A 21,799-nucleotide genomic window follows, 5' to 3' on the forward strand; every position below is an offset into this window, starting at 1 on the left:
TGTTTTAACAAGCCTTTCATGTGATCTCACTGCCCCCTTAAGTCTGAAAACCACTGACAACCTCGTTAAACCATTAAAACCACAGAGAGAGGCCAAGCCCTTTTCATTTGGATTTCCCCAAAATGTGGTTAGTCCTTTATCAACATAATTCTATTTTAAACAGAAGGCTACACTGATGCATTAGAATCTAAGATAAAATTACCTTTGCATGCATGTGCTGGTGAAGCAAGGTGCCATTATTATGGGAGACAGGCTGGTGAAATGCCAACCTTCTGAAGACAGTCTGTAGGCAGGGAACCTTTCTCCTCCTGTGAAGGGCAGCTGGGAGACTATTGGGAGATTATTTACAGTGTTCCTCATATATCATTTTAGGTATGCAATTTTTGTTCAAACATCTTAAATTTTTCTTAGGTATATCCTGATGTCATCTTTAGGATCTAGAGATGTATTTTTGGATGGGTTTTTGTGGATTTTGCTTTACTGGGGTGCTAGATTGCCTGATGTTAGGGCTGATGCACTAATGAAAGGATGAAAGTGAAGTTATTTGGCTGGCTGCTCTTTGTTTGTCATTTATAACCCAGGTCCCTTATAAGATTCCTCCCCTGCCTTGCTGAGCATTTCTGCCATGCCACCACCCGCAGATGGGGGCTGCTTCTTGTGGTGCTGTTGTTGGCTGAGGGATGACATGCTCTTGACTTTGCGCTGCTGTGGTCCTACTTAGGCGTCTTGCTTTGCAGACAAGGCTGAGTTCATCAGCTTTGTTTCTGGTTTTGAGTGTGTCCCAGTTTCCCACTTCCACTTCCTAGAGAAAGGAGTAGGCAGAGGAAGTGACTTCTAATCTTGCTTTATGATCCCAGGCAAATCATTTCCTGTAGGCATTGGTTTCTGCACTGTGATAAGAGGATTGTAAGAGAGCTGGGCACCCAAAGGGTTTTAGGGTTTGCCAGCATTGTTGTGAGTCAGCGCCACCGTCAATCACAGGAGTAGTGGGCCTGACTGCCCTTCTCTCCCTTCCCTGGGTAATCACACGTTAAAACAGTCAATCATGGGTGGTGTTCTCAAGGTCACTGGAGGGGGGAAAAGTTACAGATAACCCTGCCACCCCAGCATAATCACTGTTTTTATTTTGGGTATCAAGTTATAGCACTTGGCCACATGCATAAGTTTAAAAAAAAAATAGACACATTAACACCACATCTTTGTTCTCCTCCTGCTTCATCTAGTGAACGTGTTGGCCATTTAAGCATCATTATCCATCAAAATCACTTTAATGGTTACTGGCCATGCCTTTGGGTTGATGTAGTGTATTTAACCATTCTCCTAGTATTAGACAACTGACTTATCAGGAGGGCAAACGTTAACTTTTTCAAAAACTCTGTAGATGGTTGTGATGTGTGGAACTGCTGTTCTATCTTTACCTGGCTTTTTCTCTTTTGCTTTGAAACGACTGCTGCAGTGAACAGCTTCATGCATGGAATGCTTTTCATCTGAACTATTTCCTTAGGATACATTCTTAGCTGTGGGAAGCCTTACCAAAGGGTTTGAATAATTTCATGCTCTTGAAACACATTGCCCACCTCTTTCCAAGATGACTGTACCAATTTACTCTGTCGTCAGTAATATACGATTGTTCCAGCTTCCCAGAGGACTCATCATTGTGGGATTTTATTAATTTTTTTTAATAAAATAACTTAACTGGTGTGGAATGACCCTCCTTACATACAACAAAATCTGCATTTTATTCGGTTACTGGTGAGGTTGGATTCCCCCACCCCCACCCCCCCTGTGTTTCAGGCTGTCATTTCACAGACTCAGAAATCCAGTCAGAAGGGATTTAGAGATTATTTATTTCCTTTTTTTGTATGCTTTGTTTTCATGTTCTTGCCCATTTATCTGTTGCCAGACACTTCTAACCAACACTCCACTGTGTTTTTCTCTTGGCTTCCCGCTTGGTTCAAGGAAACCAGAAGATCGGTTTGCCAGCCCTCAGCACAAGCAGCATTTTTTATGATCCATCAATTTGCAATTTAATGGTGGTGGAGTTTCCCCTCCCTAAGCTGACTTTGGGCAAGGTGCCATTGGATTGCTTTGAGACCCACGGGCAATTACTCTTGAGCAGTCTTTGCCCTGTTTTGAGCTTCAGACAACACTCAATATATATTACTCTCTGCATAGCAGAGAAGGGGGCAGACGTTGGGGAGTGGGGTCTTCAGTATAGTAGACAAGGTGTAAGGAATATGAAAAGGTGGAGAGCTGAGCTCTCAGGAATCATAAAATCCTAAAACTTTAAGTTTAGGAAGAACATTCCATGTTCCATTAAGAGCCTTGCAGAATACACTAGGTTTTGGTTCATTGCAGGCCCTGTAGGGGTTTGTCTATATTGAAGTTAAAATACGCATGTACACCAATCTCATACTTCCTAAGACAGGATTTTGTCCTGTAAACAAAGCCTTATTCAAACACCATTTAGAAACAGTTTATCTGGTTGCATCTTGGCCATTGAGTTGAAGGTGTGCGGGGATTCTATGAAGCATTCTTTTTGTGGGGCAGGTCTGGCAAGGAGCTGTGTCAGGGTTCCCTGGGAGTCTTGCTCTCATGCTTCCCGTCTTTCATGGAGAAGACTTTAATGCCAGAAGCTGTTATGAAACTCTATGGAACCTTTAGGTAAACGAGATTTTAAACATAGAAGCTTACTAAGGAGGGCACTTGATGAGACGAGCACTGAGTGTTATATGTTGGCAAATTAAATTTAAATAAAATATTTTAAAACTAATAAACAAACACAGAGGCCTAGGTTGCTAAATGACAGTAAATGCTATGGAGGATTATGCATGGCCTGGACTAGTACTTATTGGTGTTACGGGGCAGCTTCGAAGTGGATTTAAGGAAGGCCTCCAAGGGTCAGGGTAGTAGTAGTAGAGCACTTTGCACTAGTGTAGCTATAGCTGACATAGTTGGTCACTTGATTCTGACGAAACACTGAGGTCATTTGGCAGAGATCTGGGGCCCAGCAGTGGAAGTGACTTCCCTGAGGACACCGAGTACTCACTCATTTGCTGAGATGGAAACCCAAGTTTTTGGATCTTCAGGGCCAACGCTATTACCATAAGCAAATCAGTGAGGGAAGTTGGCACTGACAAGGAGAATAACAGACAGTTCTGGACAGGTAATTTGGATTCCTGCTACCTCAGTATGTGGCAGCTATCCATGAAGGAAGGCTTGGTGCTGGGGCCTTTGACCTGCTCATTAAGTTTCTGGGCATGAAATTTCCTTGCAGATCTGGTTTGGGGAAAGCTCTTGACAACCTAAATGTTGTTGCCTTACGTGGTGTCATAAATACAGGAACAGGAAAATTTATTATGAGCATTATGACTTACCGAATATATCTTCAGCTTTGGGCAGAAGAATGATTTCTAGAGGGAAAATACGGTTCTCCTTTGCATTTTTTTCCCCTGGAGCTGTCCAGCCTTCAGAGCACATAGAAGGCAGTCTTAAAAAGAGTCATAGAACTTTCTTAATACCTGCTGAAGCCGGGTCAAATGTCCAGTTTAACCTGCTTACAAACTCTGTAGTCAGGAGTAGAAGCACAGGTGGCAAACTGCTACTTCTTATCAGAATATCCTTGCATTGAAGCAAGAGATAATACTAAGGAATTACTGTCCGCTTTTATGCTGCTGTCCACGCTCTTTTAAGAGTTGGGGAAAACGTTTGTGAAACCATCCTCCGGTGGCAGTGATATTTCAGAGCTCACAAAGCCCCGTCTAGGAAACAGGTTGCATCCTCGCTCTGCCAGAAGGGTAGGTACTCTTGTTAGGGAGAACCAGGGCAGCTTGAAGAATTTCAGGGTAAACCAGAGGTGAGATCTGAATTTAGCTTTGTAGGCCCAAATCAAGCTCATTTGTCAGAGGATCCGTTAAGATGAGGGCTTAGAGACCTGGCAGAGGGGGGAAGACAGCTGGGCTAATAGCCTCCTCTGTTGCTCTGATTTCCATTCTTTCTCCGGACCATCGATTGAGAATTCCCAGGACAGATGGCTTGACTTTTGACGTCTCTTCATCGGTTTGAGTTTTGATCTTTCACCTTCTTCTTCTGTTTCAATCTTATGTACTCTTACCTAATTTATGTTGTTTATGCCTTAACCTGTACTTTTTTTGTTTTTAGTAACTTTGATATTATTGAAGGTTTATGAGTTCATTCCATTTAGGGTCTAAACTGTCCCCTGACAGTTAAGTTCAGTTCTACCTTGAAGCCATTCTATGTAATAACACATATAATTATTATTACTAATTAAAGAGATCCATCTTTTCTTAAACCAAAATAAATTCCATTAGCAGTGCTAGAAGAAAATTAAGAATGGCCTCTATGATTTTTGGTTGTTCTAACCCTGACCCTAAAGTCAAGAACACAGGAAAAATATCCCTTAGTAAGTGATCACATAAAAATTTAAAGTTACTCATGGCCAAAAAAATCCGTGGTAAGCAAGGTTGAAAGACATGGCCAAAAAAATCCGTGGTAAGCAAGCAAGAAATCCGTGGCAAGCTGTAAAAACTATGGAAAAAGGGTCAATATTTATTACATGGCAAGAACTACTACAAAAAGACAGTGATGAGTAGTAAATACCCAAGGAAAAATAATGGAAAGAAAATAGAAAGTGGACCAAAAAATATGTGAGAAGATGTTTAGCTACAGGAAGAATCTAAGTAATGCAAATAAGAATGAAGTCATTGTTTTAATCTATTAGATGGATAGAGATTTTAAAAAGGTCAACAAAACCCAATATTGACATTGGGTAGGAGAGCAGGCCCCCTCATAGACTAGTGATACTGTAAATTGGTAACCTTTTCTGCAGGGCAGTTTATCAGCATGCATTACAATGTAAAATATGTATACACTTTGACCTAGCAGTTTCACTTCTTCCTTTTAGAGATCTATGTAGAGGGTTATTCGACACAGAGTTTGTAATTGTGGAAAATTAGATGAAATATAAATACCCACTGATACCAGGAGTGCACCAGTATGCTTGTATGGTGGAATGATGTCCTTATCATGTTTGTATTTATTGAGTGGGAGGGCATCCATTTATACATTTTTGGGTGGAAATAATGTATTATTGAAAAGCAGTGAATAATATAATGGGACCCCGTGGTATAGGAAAGTATATCTTTCCACCCTGGGCTTGTGCACATGTATGTAATGAGAGCCTGGAATGATCCTTTCCAGAATCACCAAAATGTTGTTAGTCATGGATATCCCAGGATGATAGCCTTAAGGTTATTTTAACTTTATTTTATATTTCTGCATATATATCTCAATGTGTGCCTGTGTATGTTCAAAATGAGCCTATATCCTCTTTAAAAGTGGACCTTAAGTGTGCATTTTGGAGAACAGGAAAGTACGGAATGCTGTTGGACTGTATGGTAGGTATGGAATAGGAAATAAGGACCTACAAGTCCGCAAAGGGCAGCTCTACTCCTACATGGGTACCCTAATATATGGTGCAGAACCCTGTTGTAAAGGAAGGGAAATCTACCCATACTTTCGAGGAGAGCCATGACCTTGAGTTAGAGTCCGTGGCTCTGATCAAATGAGCTGGGTGGGGCTGACCCAGTTCTGTTTTTGCACCTGGTACAGCTGTACCTTTTTTGCATAGATCTGTTTGCCCCGCTGGTTAAAGCAAGGTCATGGGTTTGCTCTCTACCCCGAGCATTTCCTCCTCTCTTCCAAGGAGAGGTCTGTAACCCTGTCTCATTGGTGGTCAGGGAGAATTGAGTTGGTTTGGCCTAAATCCTATCCCATAAAACCAAAGTCCTTGTTGCTTAGTTAACTGGAATTATCCTGGAGGAGAAAGGCAGCTCTTTTTAATATGCTTGATTATACAGCTTCTAGGCTTTCTACTTTATCTTGCTTTACTCCATTCTCTGGGGATAGTCTATATGCTTCATAATTTTCTTCTCATGCTCCTTTTCATTACCTAATTCGGTAATAGAGGTGGCATTAGTAAGCATTGACAGAAAATGATGAAATAAATAAGGTCAAGGCTGGGCCTTTGTAGATGACCTTTTTTTGTTTTGTTTTGTTTTGTTTTGTTTTTAAGGCAGAACTGGTTCTTCAGAGTTAGAGGAAAGCAGAGCTGCTTTGCATTGCTGGAGGATGTTAGAGGCAGGGTGGGCAGGTGGATTCTACCCTAGGCAAGGAGCAGAGCACTATTTATTGCCTCCCTTGGCCAGTTTATCCCTTGCAGCAGAGGGACTGCTGTGGATTTGGAACTGAGCGGGGACTTCTCTTACTTTCTTTATAAAAGCCTGTGCCACAGACCCTCAGGACACATTTTGTGACATCCAGCTGACCCATGGGGCTCTCCCAGCAAGGTGTACATTTGATACCTTACTGTGGTGATACTTGACAGATAAATACCCAGAGCACCTCGACCTGACCCTCATACTGGCCTTGGGTGCTGTTTCAGCTATGTTTTCTTGGCCTGTTTGAAATAGTGAGAGTGAGATTAGTTGAGGGCTACTAATGTTGAAGTCCTGTTTGAGTTGTATAAAAGTTCGGTTGTATAAGAGTTGGGACAAGCAGGAAGGAGGTCTGTGGGCTCCTCTTGCTCTCACTCTTGACCTTATCTTCAAGGCTAGACCCAGTTTGACGGTGCCCCTGCCCCACTGGCTTACTACACCAGTTGGAATGAACTTGCTATAATGACATAAAAACATGTAGTATGGAGCGCCTGGGTGGCTCAGTAGTTGAGCATCTGCCTTTGGCTCAGGGCGTGATCCTGGGGTCCTAGGATAGAGTCCCCCATCAGGCTCCCCATAGGGAGCCTGATTCTCCCTCTGCCTATGTCTCTGCCTCTGTCTGTGTACATCTCATGAATGAATGGATGAAATCTTTATTTTTTGTTTTAAAGATTTTATCTATTTATTCATGAGAGACAGAGAGAGAGAGAGAGGCAGAGACACAGGCAGAGGGAGAAGCAGGCTCCATGCAAGGAGCCCGATCTCCAGGATCACACCCTGGGCTGCAGGCAGCGCTAAACCGCTGCGCCACTGGGGCTGCCCATGGATGAAATCTTCAAAAAACAACAACAAAAAAACAGTTCAATAGTACACCATAATTGAATAAGCGTATGAGGGGGTTTGCACTCACCAGGTTAAAGGACCGTATAGCCTTAAACCACGTAGATTTTCCGACTCAATTAAGCTACCCATTATCTTTTCTTTAAGTGACCAATAAAATGTGCGATTATGTCTTACTTTGCAAGTGGGATTAATATCTACTGTTTATCTCAAGATAAATATTAGCAACATAGCTTGGGAAAGCAATTTTATGCCCTCCAGAGTGAGGTAGTGGAAGGCTAAAGTGTTGGGTATGAAGTTTTATCTTTCTGAACTGATTATCAAGTATACTAAACATTTATATGGCTTTGTCTTTATAGACTGAAATCGCCAAGAGATTGAATACAATTTGTGCACAAGTCATCCCATTTCTGTCTCAGGAAGTAAGTAAAACTGTTCAGCTGTTAAAGTGCAATTATGTTGCTTCTCTGTTTGCAAATTAGCTAGTTTTAAGATGTTAATTTTATCACAAGGAACAAGTGTGAAGAACATCTGTTACAGCTGAAGTGTGTAAACCCCCTGCTATTCCATCTAACAGATCTGAGGGCACACTGTAAAAGTGGTGACGATAGCTCAACCTCAAATTGATTTTTTTTTTCTGTGAAAGGCTGCAAAATGACAATCAAATGTAAAGCTTTCCTTTGCTTTGAGGAGTAGACTAAGCTTGGTAAGCCCCTGGTGATTCAAGTGTCCTTCTAGAGAGCTTTTCCTTTCCTGCATTTTGAAAATGGTTCCATCATGATTGACTTGACCATGGAAGCAGGTACTCCATTTGTACTTGTACATCAAGTCAGGTTGACGTAATGATGTCCACGGAGGATGAGAATGCTAATACTCCTAAGGATAAAATAAGAGTTTGTGTTACCGTGATGTACAGAGTCACTTACATATGTAAGCCATTTTATGAAGTTACAAAGTCACAGAGGTTGAATTTTTGTACTTTGAGAGGGAAAAGCTCTTCATATGAGTAATCTATGAAACTGATTCAAAACCAGTATATTATAGTTTTGCCTGCAAGTTTACTGTACTTTCAGATACAAGCTAATAAATGATAAGCTGTGTTTTCAGCCTGGACAGGATGCATGTATCTTGAGACAGTGAAAAGCTTCCTGAACTCACAGCTAAAATACTGTATCTGTTCTTGTTGGCATCTGCTGCTCCATAGTGGATAGCATAGGCTTCATCTCTGCCTTTCCTGGTGTAACATCTATTTGATGATAAAATTCAGATTTGTTGGCTTTAGGGATGGTGTCCTTAGACTTTAGTAATCCCGGATTTTGCCACAGCCTCATGCCTCTCTAAGCAAAGATGTGGCTTTGTTCTTACTTGTGAGTGGAGTTGGGAGGTATGCAGGGGGTTTCCAACCTGTGAACTAAGAGTGGGGGGGAGGGTGTCCTTTTTTTTCCCCCTCAGGAGGATGAAAAATCTAAAGGCTAAATAAAGGAGAAGAATCCCCAGAGTTTCCACAAACTACTGGCAGGTTGAGATTTGTTGACTTGAGAAATAATGGAAGATTTAATGTTTAAATTTTAAGTATAGAAATGGGGGTTTTAAACTGGCTATAAACTTTACCCACTCAAACTTACAGTGAACACCTTTCACAAACCTGGGTAATCCAAATCCTCATACCATCGATTTTCTAAGGCTTCAGGTTATCAGTTTTGATGTCTTTGTTGACTTTTTTTTATCATTTCAATTCCCATCAGAAGTTAAGTGGAGACTAGTGTTGGTTAGAAATAAGGAAAGCACCCGTTCTCTGTTTTCCTTTTCCTGCTGTACATGTGTTCTGTGAAATAATCAGTACTTGAGAAACTTCGCATTTAAATCCATATTCTACTTGGATCTGCATTGCATATGCTTTTATATTTTTGTTGTTGTTGTTGGAAGGTACAGTGAAGTTCTTTGGCTGCCTTGCTAACACTTTTTCTTCTCCTTGTTTTCAAAGCATCAGCAACAGGTGGCCCAGGCTGTCGAGCGTGCCAAACAGGTGACCATGGCAGAGTTGAATGCCATCATCGGGGTACGTGGCCTACCAGGTCTACCTCCTACAGTGTGTATAACCAGCTTTCATTTCTTATTAATTTGATGGCTTAATCTGTCTGTATATATCTACATGTATATAATGTCGAGGTGTGTTGAGGAAGACAGGTGAGCATAAGGTGATAGCATTGTTAGGAGGGGAAGAAATTGAGAAATAGATGCAGTTTATACCCTGACACTTAAACCATCCTTGTAAAAGCTTCTAGTTAGAGTTTTAAATACTTTCCTGACTTCTGGCATCTAACTTTGGATCACAGTGAGGTCAGGACAGGTCTCAGGATGATCCTTTCATTTAGCCATTCTTGCTTTTTTGCCTTTTGCTTTCTGGGGTGTTAGACCCTGGTATAACTGTTTGCTCTTTCTCTTTCTGGTGCCTCTTGCATGAATTTTTAAGTGGCACCCCAATGAAAAGAGCTCTCTCTTGCCGTTGAAGAAGTGATAATTGTCTGCCCCAGTGCTCTCTAGCCTTTCACCAGGTTTCTGCTCTCCTGCGTTGAGTTCAGTTAGCGCTCCACGCTGGCAACTGGTTGTCAATCACAGGTCATTTGCTCTGCATTAATGAGCCCAGTGAACCGTGGGGTCCATCCCTCCCCTCCCAGCCCCCCTGAGCTCGTCCTCACCACTGCAGGCCCTGAGACCCAGAGACGGTTTTCATGTTTTCTGCCCTTCCAGACTAAGCCAAAGAAGTAGCTGAAACAAGGGACCATCCTTTCTGATTTTATTCATATGTTAGTGCCTTGAGCGGATTCAAATCACTCATTTATCAATTTATGTTAATTGCTTGTGAGAAGATGCCCTGCTGGTCTTTATAGTTCCCTCAGACACTTTGTAATGATAATTAGACATGCTGCTGTACGGATTAAGAGTGCCATAGTCCAATGACGGCCACAGACAATGGAACCAGTTAATCCATCAGGGTTTAAAATTACATCCCAACTGGAGATGGAGAAAAAACATAAGAGCCAAGGAGGATTAAAGAATGAGCCTCAGCTTGAAAACTCTCCTTTCATCAGTTTCTCAATTGCCGATCTGCAGTCGGGTTGCCTGTAGTAAGCTATTGGCAGTCAATTAGGTGAAATAAAGTGGGAGGGTGACCTTCATTTCCTTTTAATAGCTTTTTCCTCCCTGAAATGGGGAGCTTCAGTGGATTTTCAGCTTAAATTTTATTCAAGCTGCTTTATTACACTTGACAGCTTAGCTCTGCATAAACAATTCTCCCCTCCTCCTCTTTCCCTCTGCCTCCCCCCCCCCCCCCCCCCCCCCCCCGCTCTTTAGATCACATTTTTGACTGTTACTTAGTGGGCTCTCTACTCTCTAATCACATTCAACAAAAAACACAATTACATCTGCATTTGTCGGCTGCCTTCTGTACCCTTTTCTTGTGTAATGAATTGCTTTATTTCAGAGATCAAATCAAATATTCACTGGTACTTTTGCATGTACCGTGTTTGATTAGCAAAGACTAATAGCAAATTGTACTTGTAGCTCGAGCACAGAAATTTTTTAACCCAAATGAATGAGGATGGAAAAGCCTGTTTTGATTAAAGAGAAACATATGCAAAGCAATGCTCAAGTACCCAGTTACACTTTGTGGAACATGTTTGTTTTCTGAGAGTCTCTAAATTTTTACATACCATTTCTTGATGGCGGCGAACCTCCTACCTGTAAATTCTCAAAGGCCCTGCCCAGTCCCACACATTAGGAAGGAGGAAATTGCATTAACCAGATGTTTATAGGTAATACTCCTTTTGAATTGAATCAGAAACTGAAAATGGCAGGTCGCTTTAGAAGGGCAGATGAATCGCTAATTTTATGAATGGCTTTCATCCAGGAAACATGTTGAGATTATAAAGGCAGATTAGCTCTGATAGCTAGCAACAATAACCCAAATCAGTGAATTGGGCCTCGCACAAGACTTAACGCCAAATGCATGTCTTCAGCGACTAGCATGTGCGGTTTTTCTAATTGTAATTTTTGGCTCAGTCTATTAATTTATGTCAGAAGGCTCTTTTAAAGTTTGTAGTGATCAATAATTATCCTGCACCGTAAGTTTCATGCTCTGGCATATGCTTGATTTTTGCTTGAAAGGAATTGTGTGCGTCCTGGAAAATTGAAGTAGCATAAAATTGGGTTGACAATTCAGTGGACCTTTGCACCCCTTCATTGAACATGCAGTATGTCAACCTGTCTCCCCAGAGGGGAGGAGGCTCTGGGAGGCTGTCTGCTCCTACAAGCAGCAGCTGCGCACAGAGTAAATGCAGCCCGGTTTGATAGCAGCTGTCAGTATTGTTCAGGGACCGGCTCAGGATGAAGAACAATAGGAGAGGCCATGCTCTTCGTCTGCATCGACTTTCAGGCTAAGAAAAGAAATAGTAATTTAACGGTTTAGACATCTATTACAAGTGTGAAAGATCATGAAAGAGTAGCCTTTAAAATGCAAATGAGCCGAAACATTCTCATTCCCTTTAAGGTACAATCAAGGAGTTTACTGCTTGCTTGGCAGGGCTAAAGACATTTCTCTTTAGCAAACCTGGAAAAAGTGAAATCTTCTCAAGGACACCAGAGCTTCTAAGGTAGGCTCAGCTTGTGTCCTGGGACTGCAGATGGTCTTGGAGGAGGAAGAGATTGGTTCTATTTTTTCCGTTCACGTTGAGTGAATTAGCGATGGCCATTTCTCACCAGCATGGAGACTTAGTTCTCCTACCTGACAGAAAATACTGGATTTGAAAGCCTTTTCACTACAGATGGTGACACCTGCTTTAATCTCATAGATTACTGGTATTTAAGAAAGATAAGCTTCTTAGATACTTGATATTTGGAGAAACTATTGAAATAGTTACTTTTAATGTGATACTTTTTTTAAACAGTTGTGACGGGTAGCAAATTTGATAATTGGCAGAATAATCACTGGAACCCTACTTTTTGAATTTTGCTTTTTATTAGCTCTTTTGCTATTAAACATGTTATGTTCTTGTAGCAATAGAAAGAGTGTTTAATAATGCAGCGATCTTAAAAGATATGGGGTTTGTTTGGTTTGACACATGGCTCACTTGTGCTTTAGAAAACAGGTGTGTTGTAGGAAGGGAACTTACTATAGACCTTGATCTTTTTTTTTTTTTAATTCTTTACATCAAGACAGTCTCCGTGATTAAATAGACTTCCTCAAAGATTTATTTTCCAATTTGGAATTCTATTAAAAATGCTTAAAACAAAATAACTCTTTAGATGAAAAACTTTGTGGAATAGTTAATGCTTTCCTAAAGGCAGGGAAAAGGATTGAAGGACTCTTCAAGGTCACTTTCCCTGGTATTATTTGTGGGGAGTTTGGAACTAAAAACTTTCTTCTACTTGCTATGATAATGATTTTAGTTGAGGTTGGGATTCCAGATAAGTAGTGTTATCTTTTAGTGGGTATATATCACATGTAATTAATATAGATTGTATGGGAGCACCTGGGTGGCTCAGTGGTTGAATGTCTGCCTTTGGCTCAGGTCATGATCCCGGGGTCCTGGGATCGAGTCCCACATCGGGCTTCCTACAGGGAGCCTGCTTCTCCCTCTGCCTATGTCTCTGCCTCTCTCTCTGTGTCTCTCGTGAATAAATAAATAAAATATTTTTAAATTTAACAGATCTTATGGTTATACATATGTATAAATTTGTATACACAGACTTTTTTTTTAATTGAGGTGTAATTGTGAATCACACCAATCTTAAATATACAGTATGATCACTTGGGCATGTGTGCACACCCTGTAACTCATACTACTTTCAGGGTGCAGATTCTCTCCACCCCAGGAAGTTCCGTTGTACATTTTCGCAGCCAGTATTTCTCCATTCTCAAAGGAAGATGATTGCTTTTTGATTAAAGAGGACAAAATGATTAGCTGAGTGTAATTTGAAAAAAAAATTGTGTCATTGTATGTCCACTGGCATCCAAGGACCAGCTGTCCAACCTGATGGTGTTTTGTCCTCATCTTTCTAAGAGCATTTGCCCTGTGTTACCTTGGACAAAGCATGGGTCCAGGATCAGATGAACTTGAGTGGGATGCTTGGTGCTGCCACTTTTTTAGCTTTGTGACCTCGTCCAATCAGTTAACCTCCTTGAGTATCCTCATCTGTAATGGATAATACCATCTACCCTGCCTAGCTTTTGTAGGGATAAGACCATGGTTGGCAGCCTTTACCCAGCATGATCCTGACTCCTCTAACTGCAGTTCTGTCTACCTTGTTTCTGTATCTGTAGCCTATCTGTGGGTCCACTTGACCAAGTCTCTGTGAGGGGTGGTGGCTCCGAGTGGCTGGTCACTTCCCCTTTAATCTTTTCCCCTGGTTCTATGGATGTCTGTGTTTGAGTTTAGACCCATCCAGATGCTCTGTTCCTGCCATTCAGGTGCCGTACGTGAATGGTTTTTAGTAAGGTTGCAGCAGGGAAGAAGCATTGACGATTTAATTTTTAATGAACAAACTTAGGATTCAAAACAGAAGGGAGAAGGAGCACCTGGGTGGCTCTGTGGTTGAGTGTCCACTCCTTCGGCTCAGGTCGTGATCCCAGGGTCCTGGGATTGAGTCCCACATAGGGCTCCCTGCAAGGAGCGTGCTTCTCCCTCTGGCCTGTGTCTCTGCCTCTCTCTGTCTCATGAATAAATAAAAATAAAATCTTAAAAAAACAAAACAGATGGGGAAAAGTTAAATTTTGGGAGCTCCTGGAGAGAAAATCAAGAAGCAGAAATAAGGATAAGACATCATTGGCTTCCTTACCTAAGAGAAAGGGAAACAAGGCTTGTGCTGGCCCCGAGGGGTTGCACAGGTCATTGTGATAGAATTGAAAGTAGAGAGTGAGGAGATGGCCAGATGATGAGTAGGGGTTGTTCTTCCTGTACTACAAAATGCCTGATTTTTGACAGCTGCCCCACTGATGGATGTTAAGACAATTTGAGCAGTTTCTCATAGCAATGTCTGTGAACTTCAGGAGCTCAAAACATTTGGCTTAGTGTAGGCCATCTTGTTTGTCCTTTCTCATTTATTTGGACCTATTCTGACTTAATTTTCCATGAACAGAACTTCTGTCAAGGCCTTTGGGGCTCCAGTTATTGGTCAGATGTATATACTCCTGCTTCATAGGCGAACTTAGAATTCTCTACACTTTAAAACAACTTAGTATGAAACAAAAGAAGTCTAGGGGCTTTGTGATGTCTATGTTTGTGTTAGGGGATGGCTATGAATACAAACTCCTGATGTGTCCTCTAAGGAGGCTTCCTGTCCTTAAGAGATTGAGTTGTAGACCTAAAGGCTCCCCATTGTTGCATGAGATGATTGGTTTAAGGATTAGCAAAATGTTGGATTATTTTTCTCCTCTGGCTATAGCTGTCAGCTATCTATAGGATTGCAGTGTGTGGAGTTTAAGAGGATGAGGTTAGCCTCTTATTCTTATGAGTATGCAGTTAATCCCTGGAAAACCCAACAATAACCCAGCTGTAAGTTTCTTTATAAAACAAATTCACCCTAGGAGAATAATGCCTAGCTGCTACCAAGAGCAGAAAATGACAGGGCTACAACTAGCATAGATATTCTGGCTCTACTAACATATTTAGTGATCTGCCCTCCACCTAAATTCCCGTAGTCCAGCCCTTTTGTTAATTTTCCAAGGAGAAGGAGCTGTATTGCAAAGTCCGTTATGTATCCTACTTCTTCTTGGGTTCAAGTTAAGTTTTTTACTGAGAGTACAAATGCAAGGCTTGTCTTCAGTGTCTGGGTTCTTCTGAATAGTCAGCGTGATTTTAGTTACTAGAAAACTTGTTGAGGCGTTGTTCATTTTTTAATTCTCCTGCGTATATTCATATGATTTGTACTTGATTCCTTGGAAGAAGGCATTATCACATTTTCTCTTTTCCAGAGTAGAAAGTAGAGCACCCCATTTTAAGAGTTAGACCTATGCATTTTTAAAAAATTGATATACCATTTACATACCATAAAATACACCCGTTCAAGACATACGAATCAGTGGGTTTTAGTATATTCACAAACGTGTACAATCATCACCACTAATTCTAGAATATTTTTTATCACTCTAGAAAGAAGCCTTGTATCCATTAGTAGTTACCCCCTCCACTCCCCATCCCCCAGTCCCTGCAACCACTGATCTTTCTGTCTCTGTGGTTTGCCTATTCCAAACGTTTCGTATAAAAGGAATCTGATAACGTGGCCTTTTGTGTGTGGGTTCTTTCACTTTGCATACAGTTCTCAAGGTTTATTCATGTCGTGTGTACTTCAGCCTTATTGATGAATAATATATCAGTATACCACCTTTATTAATCCAGTCACTGGCTGATGGACATTTAGGTTGTTTCCACCTTTTGGCTGTTTATGAATAAAGTTGCAGTGAACATTGTGTACATGTCATGTGGATCTCCTTTCTTTTCTCTGGACTGAACCTATGAGTGTTATCACTGGGTCATGTGATAACTGTTTAACTCTTTGAGCAGCTGCCAGACCATTTTCCAAAGTAATGGATGAGAGTTCAGTTTCTCAGCATCTTCTCCAACATTTGTTTTTGCCCATCTTTCTGATTCTAGCCATTCCAGTGGGTGTGATGTTGGAATCTCATCCGTGGTTTAGATTTTCATATTTCCTTGATGGCTAATGATGGTGAGCATCTTTTCATCAAATCCTTACGTGTTTTTAGAAGTGGATCTACCTAAATAAATATGGCTTTTAAAAACTTAATCTAATTTAAGTCATTCAGTCCATTGCTCTGATCATTGTCACAAGTGTTACCATCATCCAGGGCAGGTGGAACGGGCAGGTAAGTCGGCGATGTTGCAGGATGAGTTGGCCTTTGTGGATTTGCTAAAAAGCAGAAAGAATAAAGATGAGTTTAGATCCTTTTCAGAATTGTAGGCCTCCATCCTGGTGCCTGCCTACATACAAACCATCAGTTTTGCCTATGTGTGTCATTTTCTGTGGGCTCCTACATGGACATGGTGTCTCGGGTTGGTTGTTGTTGGTTTTGTTTTGTTTTTTAAAACTGTTTTCAAGTGGCTTGAGAATTCTTGACCCCCAGGAGGCAGTTTCTGCCTGTTTATCACTCCTGCCCCTCTTCATAAGATAGGCCATTCACATAATGGAAGGTTTTCAGGTAACTCCTAGAGTAGTATCCATGATGTTTCTTTTCCCACACGGCTCTTTCCCCCTTTCCTGCTTGTTTCCTGCGGCATGCCAATTTTCTTCTTCTGCAGTCTCCCAAGATAACTGCGTGTTTTTAAAGAACAGGGAAATAGCAGAAATCGAGGAAGAGTGATTTGGAGAAAACTGTCAACAAATGCTGCTTTTTCACATTTTTTTTTTTCTTTTCAAAGTGTTTAAATACCAAATGCTATAAATGCCACTTACTGTCATGCTTTTAGCATTAGAGATGCTATTTTGGGGCATGGTTTTAGCTCTGGTTGGGTTCAGTTTGTGATCTGTGTGGCATGGTTTTCCCTCAGGTTTATAAAGCAGGGTAAATTCCAAAAATTCAAGTTGATTCTGTGGTTGGTGATAAATAGCTTAGCGGCTAGTGAGGTGAAGGTGGGTGTCGGCCTTCGTTTTCATTCCAGTGACCTTTCCAGTTGTATAGGCAGTTCTATGGTGATAAAGCACGTGCTACAGCTGTTTTAGAAACACAACTGGAGAAACCACTACACCATTACATTAAAGCTCCAAATGTAAACAGCAAAGTCAATTTCATTATAGTAACATAATTGACCCTGGACGCAGTAGGTAAAATGCAAATTAAAATTCTGAATGTGCGGCTGTTGTTTGACATGGATGAGGTGACTTTATTCGTTGTGGGTTTTTATTATCATTAACTCAGGGTTTGGTGTTTGTTTTCCTTGTCTGACTCCCAGCCTGTCCACATTGTTTGGGTAAGAGCAAGTGCATGTCTCTCCTTCTGTCAACAGTGAGAAACCTTTATGCAGCCACCTTTGAGGCACAAAACCCCCAATACATGGAAGTTTCCAGTGTATTTTAAAGCTGTTTGATGAAATATGAACTTTTTTTATTGTTTGTTTTATTTTAAAGTTGTCAGTGGAGTTGGCTCTGGGAAGCAGATGCTTACTTTTTGAGTTGTGACAAGGTATTTGATGGTGATGAAAGGACAGTGAACAATTGTTGACAAGCATTTTTATTTTTTTAAGTCAGCAATTTGTCAGGCCACTTGCTGTTTAAGAACAGGAATTCTAATGTAATGGGACAGAATTCCAGCTTAGATCTAGACTAAAAATATTCAGCCTTAGCACTGTTGACATTTCGAGCTTGTTAAGTCTCTGTGATGCTGGTGGGGGTGCTGTCCTAGGCATTGTAGGATGTTTAAGAGCACTTCCTCCCTATCCCCCCCCCCCCCAGGGTGTGATAACCATAAATGTCTTTAGACATTGCCAGATGTCCCCAGGGTGGGGAAAGAAGGATAATAACCACTGGTCATCTGAGAAACCACCTGCATTGCTTAAAGCCACCATTGTTCATCCAGAATGCCTTTTCTGATGGCTTTACAGTTTTGCTTGCATGTCCTTTTCTATAGAAGTCTGCAAGCATTAACTTAAAAAAAATTTACTAATGAGTGTAAGGTAACGAGATAGAAGGTTAGATTTTCCCACACCTGCTGTCCTGTTGAAAAACATTTCCATTTCCTCATTGGTCTGTGCAAGTTTGGGTCTATGGGGGACCAATGCGTGTAGATTCCCCAGTTAGAGCCTTTGGGTTTGTTTGAGGTTTCACTGGCTGTGTAGTGATGTCAGTATCTCGCTTGTTCTAAAATACATTTTTAAGATAGCATTCATGTTTTTTCCCCCCTTTGGGGAAGGTGCCAGGCACTGGATTGTCTTAGGTAAGCCTTGCCGACAGAAAAATGTCCTTCAAACACATATGGGACAGGTGGGCTGTCTTTTTGGAGTAGTTTACCTTCCTGGATGTGGGCCCTCTATCTGTTGCTGTGTATGTTGTCTGAGACACGACACTTTTTATTTAATCATCTTCTGATAGAAACCATGGCTGTAAATGTTTTGGCTTGGTGGTTCTTCACAAGCTTCCTTGGAGCTAAAGAGATCCGTTTTTGGATGTAGGGGCATGGGGTATTGGGAAGTGGGGACTGCAGAAGTAGGACTCATGAGACACAGATCTAGGAACAAATTTTCATCTGTCACTGCTGTTAAGGCTGCATGGGAAGGTGGATTCATCTCTGGTGAGGATGCATTGTCTCAAGATGTGTGGCATTATATGCCCTCAAGAGCCTCCCCTTACCTGGGAAGGGAAAGACGTGAGGTCTTCATTGGAGAAGGAGGTTGCCCTCTCCCTTCCCCATTCTTGGGACCACTCCGTCTAATTCCTTGTGAATGTGACTGGGCTGCTGTGGGATCTCAGGAGAAATCCTAAAAAGTTTTCAATCCTCATTCCGGCTGTGAGCCCCATGGCAAGCCACTGTCTCCTCTGTGAAATAGGATCCTTCCTGCCTTGGGTATGTTCTGAGCTGTGGGCAGGGGGAAATCTAGGAGCCCTGCATGGCAGCAGAAGAAGTAGAACATGAGGCTGCAATGTCCATGTTCCCAGACCTACAGTATTTTCAGTAGTTGAGATCCATCCTGTCTCTGCTTAGTACTCTTTCCAATTTGGTAGGTTTTTTGCTTTTTTAAAAAAAAGAAAACAGCACCGTGGGGCACCTGGGTGGCTCAGTTAATTAAGCATCTGACCCTTGACTTTCGCTCAGGTAATAATCTCAGGGTTGTGAGATTGAGCCCCGTGTAGGGATCCCTGCTGGGCATGGATCCTGCTTACCATTCTCCCTCCCTCTCCCTCCCACCCTATGCTCTCTCTAAAAAACTAAATAAAATAAAATATAAAAATAAAAAGAGGAAGAAGCTTTCAAAATGGCCAACAAAGGGAAGGAGGAACTTGGTTGCCTCTAATAAGGGACAGTGAGCTTTCTTCAAGGATCCTGGAGAACCAGAGCTGGGTAGAGTTGGGAATTCCCTGGGGCAGTTAAGGCTGTTGGACATCCCTGTTGATAGTTATTAGCCTAAATGTGGGGTTTAATCACGTGGGTCTACTTCACAGCTGTGGTGAAGCCCCGTTATTACGCGAGCTAGTTTTTCTTTTTAATCATGTATCATAGAATGCTTTCTAGTTTATCTTTCTAAAAACCAACTTGGGTTTGGCAGCAAAGCTCTACTTCCTTCTTGTGTATCCATACATTTGCCTGAGTATGCGTTTGTGGTGACATAAAATCATCACACCTCTGCAAAAGTTTTTTGGTGGCTCTGTTCTGGATTTTCGGGGGGAACAGGGTGTGCAGGGAGGGATGAGAGGATGGTGCCCCCCACCCGGTAGTTAAATCCCTTCCCCTCTGCTTGGCTTCTCTCATCTTGTAATCCATGCCATGCTTAATTACCCCGGTGCACTTGCTTGTGTATGCATCATTGCACTCCCCTCCAGAAGCCGGACATAGCTCTTATTTCTCTAAGTAATGATAGCAATTGCTGGGAGGGCAGACCTGTTCCTCATCCTTCTCCGAGCACATTTCTTATGGCAGGTGTCTAGTTCCTAATTAAGTGCTAATGAGCATGCCTAGTGGACCATGGTGCTGCTGCCAGCTTCTCCAGTTTTATGTCTTGCTATTGCCAAGCTCTTAAAAGGTGACAGAGCAAGAATTAGTGTCTTTGGGATGACAGGAAGGTGATTTTATGTGTAGAGAAATTGTTATTATGATCTCAAATGGTGAATGAGGAGTTTATAAATACTTTCCAGGAATACTATTAATGCTGGCTGCTCTGACCTTTTTCTCTCCCCCTTTCCACCTGTCCCCTGATGAGCACTGTGCTTCCCTCTGGGAAGTAGAGGAGTTTCAAGACCAGGTGGACTCCTAAAGATTTTTTTTTTAGAAGATGCTAGGAGTGGTTGCAAATTTACTGTAAACTGACTATAGACACCGATCTCTGGCTTTCAGATGCAGTTTTCTCTTACTCTCAGGGCGGGAAGCATGTTTAGGATTCAGTTAAAGATCAGTGGTCTGGGTAGAAATCACTGAAGATCTGGCATGAAGATTTAATATATGCAGTACACGCGAGGGGGTAATAAATAAATGAGTAATTGAGTCCCAGGGAAGTGAGCACAAATCAGAATCTTAAGAATTTTCTAACATTATACCTTAGAAATTGAGCTTTAATCGTTTTTACTGTCTCATCAAAAACGAGTTTTATGTTGGACAGCTGAAATGTGGCCAGATTTATGGCTCAGGGGCCATTTCTTGGATACTTTTTCATTTACTACAACATGCTCTTAAATATATGAGAACAACGGTACTTTTTAGTGTGAACAGATTTCTGACTTCTGGCATATAAGAGAGAAGGGCCGAGGCATTTGGGAGTGGGGACTTGGGTCACTGTGGGGAGAGGCCCATATAGCGGGGTTCCCAGTCAAGGCCTCTTGGGTCTCAGTATTTTCCTCTGACACTGAAAGGGTGGATTGGGGGGGGTGCTCAAGAAAGGAAGCCATAAACAATCTTAGGCTGTAGTTTCTTCCAGCTGTGGTTTCTTCTAGCTGCCACAGCGTGGCCACCAGAGTTCACCCCTGGGGTGACCAGAGTGCAGCCATGAAGGTCGTCATATTGGGACCCCACACCCCTCCCTCCTGGCAGGAGAACCTCGGCAGTTTCGTTAACACCCTGTGCCATGGTTCCTTCTGTGAAAGGGGGATGTCAGGGCCTCCTCCTGGTTCTGTGAGGGCTCAGTGAAGTAAGGACACAGGGGTCCTTGAGGGGGTGGAGCAGGGGTGCCTAAGAGATGCTGGGTCTTTTTTCAGCCTTCTGTTAATTTAAGGTAGTATTTTGGTTGCGCCTCATTGTACCATGCTGGTACGTTAGCACAAGAATATTGGGGAGACAGAGTCACCTCATAACTGGTGACCAGTAGAGAGTAGAGTTACTGGTTTATAGGGTACATGTCTACGCCCTCCCCCCTACTTTAACCTTCCTGACGTCAGGAGGAGTCTCACATTCAGGGACAGACTGGATTACATCCCTGGAGGCGCTTAGAGGTGGATCTAACATGGGAGGTTCACAGACTGGCCTGGCTCCCTGCCCTCAGCCACCACAGTGTGGGCAGCCATGCCAGGAGGAGGCAGTGGCCCTAGGTCTCGGGCTAGACTGTGGAAAGATGGGGAGAGACAGCTGTGTAGATGGAAGCTTTTGATGAACTGAAAATGCTAATCACATTTTCCCCTCTTTCCTCCCTTTGTCTCTTTGTCCCCTTCGTGTGCTTGTGGAACTTCCTATTGTGTTTCCTCCGTCCTCTTGGGCACCTTGGGGATACTTCCCCCTGGATGTTACTGCTACTTCCACCTTCCTCTGCTCCTTCCTCTTTTCCCTCCTCATCTTCCTCTCATCCTCTCATCTGTTCCTCCTCCCCCTTCCTCTCTCATCTCCTCCTCTTCCCTTTCCTCTCATTTCTTTCTCCTCCCTCGTCCCTCCTTTTTCCTCCTCCTCTTCCTCTCTCATCTCTTCCTTCTCCCTCACCTCTTCCTCTTCCTCTCACTCTCATCCCCTCCTTCCTCCTCCTCCCTTACCTCTTCCTCTCCCCCTTCCTCTCATGTCTTCCTCCTCTCTCACTTTCTCC

At 42.2% G+C, this 21,799-nt stretch overlaps 1 protein-coding gene across 5 annotated transcripts in view; it reads left to right on the top strand.

Annotated features, from left to right (window-relative positions):
* TLE1 (TLE family member 1, transcriptional corepressor) overlaps positions 1 to 21,799 on the top strand; it is an 88,760-nt gene that overhangs the window by 20,395 nt on the left and 46,566 nt on the right. For 3 of the 5 annotated variants that reach the window (XM_055310532.1, XM_055310533.1, XM_055310531.1), the window contains exons 5-6: positions 7,436 to 7,498; positions 9,061 to 9,135. In XM_055310532.1, coding sequence (XP_055166507.1) covers positions 7,436 to 7,498; positions 9,061 to 9,135 — 138 coding nt within the window. Of the gene's footprint in view, positions 1 to 7,435; positions 7,499 to 9,060; positions 9,166 to 21,799 lie in introns of all 5 variants that reach the window. The other 2 variants (XM_055310529.1, XM_055310530.1) reach the window with 1 other exon arrangement.

Source organism: Nyctereutes procyonoides, unplaced genomic scaffold (assembly GCF_905146905.1).
Source record: "Nyctereutes procyonoides isolate TBG_1078 unplaced genomic scaffold, NYPRO_anot_genome, whole genome shotgun sequence".
In the NCBI taxonomy this organism is placed as follows: Eukaryota; Metazoa; Chordata; class Mammalia; order Carnivora; family Canidae; genus Nyctereutes; species Nyctereutes procyonoides.